We start from the raw sequence: 7,619 nt of genomic DNA, 5'->3' as shown, positions 1-7,619 counted from the left end.
TTATCATTTTTTTTATTGTTAAATTTATTTCATCTTGTTATTTAATAAAACGTTTTATGAGTCAGAAGTTGTCGCCAATTGATATTAATGAAATTTTTGAAATTGACGTGACAAAGAAAGAAATAATTGAAAAGGAAAAGACTCAAAAAGGACCTAAAAAAATGAATGAAGAAAATTTAAAGATTTTACAAAAGTTCGATGTGTGTTTTATCTATTTTTTTTTTAATAAAATTATTAATAAATATTAATATCATTTTAGAGTTATGACACTGAGCATAGTAAAGAATTAGATGTATTTCAATTAAAGAAATATATAGAAAAGGAGTTTAATATTTCATTAAATGAAGAAACAATTAAATATCATTGTGGTCAAACATTCTTAGAAAAAGCATACAAAGTACAAAGAAATGAATTTATTGCATTTCATAAATATATAATATCAAATATTAATGAAATATCAGTTTGTTATTCAAAAAGAATAAAAAGATGTATGTGTATTAACACTTTAATAAAAAAAACAAAATTATTTATTCATTTAGAAAGAAAAAACAAATAGTATTTTTGATGAATTTGAAAATCAATTTAGAGATAAAGGAGGAGCAGATTTTAAATGTAAATATCTTGATAGAAATGCTTTTGTTATTTCAAATAATGAAAAACCTCATTTATTAAAGAATAGTTTAGAAAAACCACAAGAAATTAATGACACTTATCATAGTTTTATATTTAATCAACTTTTTTCTGATACCAATTCTATATATAAAATGCCCAATCAATATCGAAGTGTTTTTGATGGTAAACCACCTTTAAAATTAAGTTTGGTTCAAGGAAATGAAGAAATGTTTCATGTAGATTCATTAATTCAAACAGAAAATAGAAAACCTGGTACAAGAAAAAGAAAAAGTAAATACCTTTTTGAATATTATAATCCTAGATTATCTGAAATTGATTTATTATATTCGTCTAATCTTACAAATGCTAAATCTCAATCTTTAGAAGCTGATCTTAAAGTTAAAAAACCTTCTCTTATTGAAATTACTGGATTTAAAACAAATTTATCAATAGATAATTTATATTGTAGAATGTCATTTTATGATAAAGACTATATTAAACTAACTTCTAATTTCTACTTTGTTATAACAGCAGAAAAATTAAAAGATCATATGGAAAATAATAAAACACTTGAAATTCCTATTGCATCTGCTGTATTAAAGAAAGAATATATTGCTAATTTATGTCAAGTATTTGTTGTATTAGAAGTATATAAGCAAATGGATTCTGATATTAATCTTGCACGTGAAATTTATTGTGATGATAATAAAAGAGAAGTAAAAGTAATAAAGAAGTATAATGACCATTATAAAGAATCAATAAAAGTATTTGAACAAAAAGGTTATTTACAACTCTTAATGTTTAGTGCTAAATTAATTAATTTTCAAGCTTCATATTCAAATATTAAATTAGTTAAACCAAACGGAGATCCGAAAGATGTTGGTTCAATGATTAGAGACATTGAAAAGATGAAAACATGTGGAGAATGGAGTTTTAAATATAGAGGGACACGACCAGAAATCGTTCATATTGATGGCCCTTATAGAATGTTTTCTCCTGAAAAAAATGAAACATCAACATTAAATATTTTAATGCTTACTGATATTAGCCCACCTGAAACTGATGAAATTTATATAGATTATCAAAATTTATTATTTGTTTATCCGTCTGAAGTATCTTTAGGAAAAGAGAAGAAAAAGAGTGGAATAATTTTAAATGTTTATCTTAGAGATTCTGATTCTTTATTTGATGAGTCTAAACCAGACGCATTAAAAATGATATTTCCTTGTCAAGAAGGAGTAATAGAAAATTTAGAAACATGTTTTACATCTTCTGTATCTATTGATAAAGTTGGACATTTTATTGATGAAGTAAAGATTCAGTTACCTTTTCCTCTTAACGAAAAACATCATTTACTCTTTGTAATTAAAGACATTAATGTTGATGATGGAACTGAAGGAAAACACTTTTTTGCAAAACTTCCATTATATCAAAAAGGTACAATTGTTCAAGGAGGAGAACATACTATTCAAGTTTTAAAAGATATGGTACCAAATTATCTTCAACAAGGTGAGTGTTATGACACGGCTAAAGTGTATGTTAGGGCTAATATTCAATTAGTTTCTTCTGTATATCCACAAGATCCAGTTATAGCACAATTTATTTCAGGGAAAGCAACTATTAATGATATAAGAGATATTGATTATCATTACGACCTTGTTCATTTCCTTCCATGTATTCTTCAAAGATGTATAGATGTATTAAATGACAGAAAAAGAGAAGAGATTTATGAAATGTTTCGTGTATTTAGAATTATTGATTTAACAAAAGAAAATAAGACTGATGATGATGATACAGAAGATAAATATCTTGTTTACAAAAATCCATTAATTCTTAATGCTATTAATCATTTTGTACCAACAAAAACAAGTGGGGGTCATTATCTTTGTACAATTATATTATCAACTTTACCTATTATTTTTGATAAAGCAGAAACTATTGCAAAAGAAAGACTAAAATATGTGTGGATTATTTTTGCATTAATTATTAAATCAATGGTTGGGTATTATGAAGATAAGAAAGTTTTTGATCTTACTAATTTCCATGATTTCTGTATGACTGAAAATGGTAAAATGATTGGAGGATCCTTATATGAACGATCAGTCTTGTTTTCTGATTTTCTTGTTTACTGTTCAGATAATAAAATTGTTGATGGACTAACTATTCGAGATGCCAATTTATTCTTTGGTGAATTTATTAGAGATTTGTCTTTATTATGGAGACATGATGAAATGGCCAAACTTATTGATAGCCATTTGGACAACCTTTCAATGATGAAAGAGAATAGCATATCTTCTATAAATAATTTTCAACAATTACTTCGTCTTGAATTTATTTCAGTATTAGCTGAGAGTGATCATCTATATCAAATTAATGGACCACAACTACTTGAAATTAAAGAAATTAATAAATTAAATGATCAACTACAACAACGACATACTTTGATGTTTATTATTCTAAGACAATATTTCCAATTAATATTAAGTCCTGATAAAACAGTTAGTACAATGGCATTACAAGAATTAATTATTATTATGAATAAATATGATCTTGATAAACAATTTTCAACTCAAACAGAACGTGATAAATTCTTTAATATGATTTTTCCATTTGTATTATTTATTCTTGATGATTCAGAAAAGATTAATGAATGGAAAGCAAAAGACTGTTTAGCAGATTTATATGACATTGAATCACTCTATGTTATCTTCTTCTTTATTCTTAAAAATTTAAAAGAAACAACTATTCAACAGTGGTTAGTTTCTGATTTCCTTCCAAGTCTTCTTAATTCATTACTAACTCATATCAGAAAAGCGTTATTATTATTTAGTAGATATCCATATGATTTTATTCCAAACTCTACTGCAATATATTCTAAAGAATTAATTCAGTTAATTAAAGATATAGAAAATAAGGATACACTAAGTTCTTCTCGTTCTCCTTCTCCTTCATTAATGAGAAGTTCAAGTACTATTCATTCTAAAATATCCGCTTTAGGATCATCTACACATCGTTTATCTTCAAGACTAAAAAGAACATTAGATTCTTATGAACAAGAAAAAGATGTACCACCAACACCAAGAAAAGGAGATCATTCACAAACAGGATCAGATACTCCCAAAAAAGGTACAACAGTATATTCTGAACGTTTATCAGGACTAGGGAGATTAAAATCTTCAAATCTTAATACAAATAAGATAGTTAATTGTGATAATACAGTTGATAACTTGGTTATTGATATTGCTTTAATTTCAATGGACTTTTTAGAAACAACTATTGGAGTATTGGTTAATGCAGAAAATACACAAGCACTTGAAAGAGCACAAGAAATTATCTCATCAGTATTATTTGAAGTTAAACCAACAGAAAATTATTTACCTAGTTTATACGAATTTATAAGAAGTATGATTACTACATATAGAGACTTTATTTTTAAAAGACCAAACAACTTAGCATTAAATTTATTAAAGAATTTATTACAACTCTCTAATTCTGATAATCAAATCCAAAAGAATTTTTCTAACAACTTAATTTTTATCTTTGCTAAAACAAATTTCATTGTTACAGGAAATACAGTCGCTACAATAGTTAATGCCACAAGTGCTTTATCAGAACTTCAACTTAATGATGTTCATAATATTGAAAAATCAATTCAAGGATTATTTGATTTGGCCAAAAAATACCATGATAACTTTGATACAAAATTACAAAAATGCATTGAAATATCTCTTAATGAAGGGGTTAGAAGAAACAAATCATTACAAAGAGTACAACAATTATATAAAGCTGTAGATGCAGGAGATCTTGATGTTTTTATTACATTTGTATACGATTATATTAATATTTTAAATAGATTATTTGATTTTATCCTAAACGCAGAACCAACAGTAATAAATGGATATATTGAAATGAAGAGAGAGTTAGTGACTATGCTTAGAAAGAATGAAAGTGTTAATATGGTTAAAGAATGGATTAATTTTATTAGGGAGAAAATTGAAACAACAAATGAAACTCTTGTAAGCTTTTTAATTGAAAAGAAACAAATTATTGAAAATGATTATGAAATGTGTATTCATAAAATTAATCAGTTAGAAGGTCATTGCGACCTTGACAAAAGAGATATGGAAGGTTTAGAAGAAAAATGTAAAATTAATAAAAAAATTGGAGAACAATTATTAGACTGGGCAAAGAAATCACTCTCTATTGATAGCTGTGACTTAGAATCTTTTAATGACTTACAACTAATTAGAAAGATTGAAGACCTAGAAAAAGAACAAATAAAAAGAACAAATGAAGTTAAAAATTTACTCGACGAATATACTTCTTTTGACGAAACTTTAACTGCATTTAAATTAACTTCTAATCCATTATTCCCTGTTACTAGTCAAGAAATGACTGATGGAGTTAGAAAGGTTCTTCAATTACATCAATCACGAATTAAAGCTGTTAATAGTCATTTACAAACAAGAACATCGTATGACTCAGAAAAAGAAAGATATATTAATAAAATTCAAGCATTTGAAGGTATTATTTATAAAAGATTTACAGACATATGTACTGAAGTATATGGGATGCCAATTGATGCTAATTTTTTAAAAGAATCAATTGATAAATTTAAAGCATTAAATCATTTGTATAATAACAATGTTAATAAATTAGAAGATAAAAAAGAAAAAATGGGTGGACTAAAACCATCATGGGAAATTGCTTATTGTAGTTGGGAAGAAAGTATTAATTATGCTATATCAGTTGTGGAATGGTTAGCACAATTAGTTGAGAATGTTAAAAATAATGAAGAAAATATTTTACAAATGAAGAAATGGTATGACAACGAACGTGTATTTATTACAACTGTAGTATCAACATATTTATGGGATGGGTTATATGTATCACTTGCAAAGGTGACAATGAGAGAATCAAATGATTATTTGAAGATACTTGCTAAAGTTTCACAATATTTATTGGATCATGTAGAAGAAGCAGAAAAACAATATGAAGATGCAGGATCATTATTACAAGAATTAAGAAAAAGAAAGAAATTACCTCTAGGATTTAAATTTCTTCAAGTAATCCAAGAAAAAGACTTTGAAAAAATTCAAATGATTTTTGAATTGTATGATGCTAAGTGGAAGGAAGAAGAAAAAGTAGAAAAAATTAGAAAAGATTATGCTGCATTATTTGAAGAATTCTTTAATGAAACTGATAAAATTATTGACACAGAACCATCAAAAGTTCCTGCCATAGTTATTCAAATAGTACAAAATTTAAGAGATAAATTATTGATTTACGATGAACAGAAAATAGAGAAATTAAATAGGTACTGTGACTTAAAAAGAAGTGAACAAACAGTTTGGGGAAGATGCTCTGCTTTAGGTATTCCTGAAAAAGAAATAAAACAAGACAAAGAAACTAATGTTTATCAAATCCCAAAAAGTCCTCGAACATCTGCTTATACCTATACTCAAAGAAACACATCGTCCAACTCAAATCTTGGTGCTCAAGGGTTACCAAGGGCAACAAGAAGAGGAGATGAAAATCGTGATATTATAGGTTTCTTTATGAATGGAGATGAAAAAGTTAAAGTTGATTCATTTCATGATTTTTCTTATGGTCAAAGAGATGCATTTGATGACGATTTGAAAATTGTACAAGACGATATTATTAAAATATTAAAGAACTTAAATAATTTAAATGCATTATTAAATGATTCAAGAGACCCTCAATTTGTTCTTGAAAGGTATTACCAATTTGCTATGGACTACGTTTCTGCACCTCAATTGCATATGACTTGGATTGCTAAATTAGCACAACAACATAGACTAAAAGAACAATATATTGAGGCTGGGTTATGTGAGGTTCATTTAGTATTATTTATTCACCACTTATTACCAGAAGAATTGGTATCAATCAATGTAGATGTTTTGAACACAACATTTGGCAAATTTGTTCCGAATACTTCCGTCCCTCCTAATCCACAATTTACTGCTCATCTTACAGAAGACATGATTCTTCAACATATTACTGCTGCTTGCCATGATTTTGAACATGGAAAAATTCCGTGGTATGGATTAATGGTAGCATCAGTTGTTATCCCTTATTATATTAAAAAGAATAAATACAAAGAACTAGGTTATATCCATGACTTTGTTAATAGGATGTATGCTATGATGGTTGATAAAAATTGTGATGGAACCGTTAAAGACTTTGTTCAATTTTATTATGTTAGGCTATTTGGAACTGTCTTTGGTGATTACTTAAATGCTAAATCGTTTATATATGCTTCAACCAAGGAAAGAATGTCATACTTATTAAAAGAAACAAATGACATTCTTCCTCCAACGTATAAAGGAGAAAAACATTTCTTACGTTCATTAGATCAAATCACTGAAAAAGTTATTAAGTCTGAAAATGAATGCAATATACTTTGGACTCAAGTTCAACCAGTTTATGATAAAGGTAATTTTATTCAATATAGCTCAACATTTAATTGTGACGAATTATGTCTGTCTAAAGAAGCAAGTGAAATAGAAGGCATTTCGCTTCAAAATGCACCAATATTAAGTATATGCAAAAAGAGAACAGTGATAAGGACTCGTTTTGTATTACCAAGTCTTTTGACAAGACAAGTTGTTGAAAGTGAGGAAGTTATTTATTTAACTTCTATTGAAATTATTATTGAAGAGATAGAAAAAAGGAAGAAGAACATTGATTACTTCCTTTCAGAAAGTAAGAAATTCTTCCAAGATGTTGATTTTGGTATTGTTTCTTCATTACAAAAGAGTGTTGGTGATTTTTTCTTTGGTTCTACTGATGTTCAAGTAGGAAAATCAAATCTTTTTAATACAATCAAAATTATTGATGTGTTAAATAAATTTTTCTCTGACTTAAACCAATTTGAATTTAACTTATACTTACAACTTTATGACATTGTCAAAGAATGTACAAACTGTTGTGCTGAGGCGTTAGCAATTGTTAAGGAAAATACAAAAATTAGAAAAAGTAGTGCA

At 26.8% G+C, this 7,619-nt stretch overlaps 1 protein-coding gene across 1 annotated transcript, besides 4 other annotated features; it reads left to right on the top strand.

The window, feature by feature from the left end:
- Positions 1-56: 56 nt before the first annotated feature.
- Positions 57-7,619, top strand: EDI_124660 (uncharacterized protein; the record flags this gene model as incomplete). Its single annotated transcript, XM_001739791.1, has 3 exons — positions 57-200; positions 260-460; positions 540-7,619. Coding segments are annotated over 3 exons (7,425 nt in total), but the record flags the coding sequence as incomplete, so codon positions are not given.
- Positions 213-251: a sequence feature (AT_rich).
- Positions 505-532: a sequence feature (AT_rich).
- Positions 4,444-4,480: a sequence feature (AT_rich).
- Positions 6,268-6,305: a sequence feature (AT_rich).

Source organism: Entamoeba dispar, genomic scaffold (genome assembly GCF_000209125.1).
Source record: "Entamoeba dispar SAW760 scf_1105229462433 genomic scaffold, whole genome shotgun sequence".
In the NCBI taxonomy this organism is placed as follows: domain Eukaryota; phylum Evosea; order Mastigamoebida; family Endamoebidae; genus Entamoeba; species Entamoeba dispar.
Note: the sequence above shows the minus strand (reverse complement) of the source record. Positions and strands in the feature narration are given on the sequence as shown.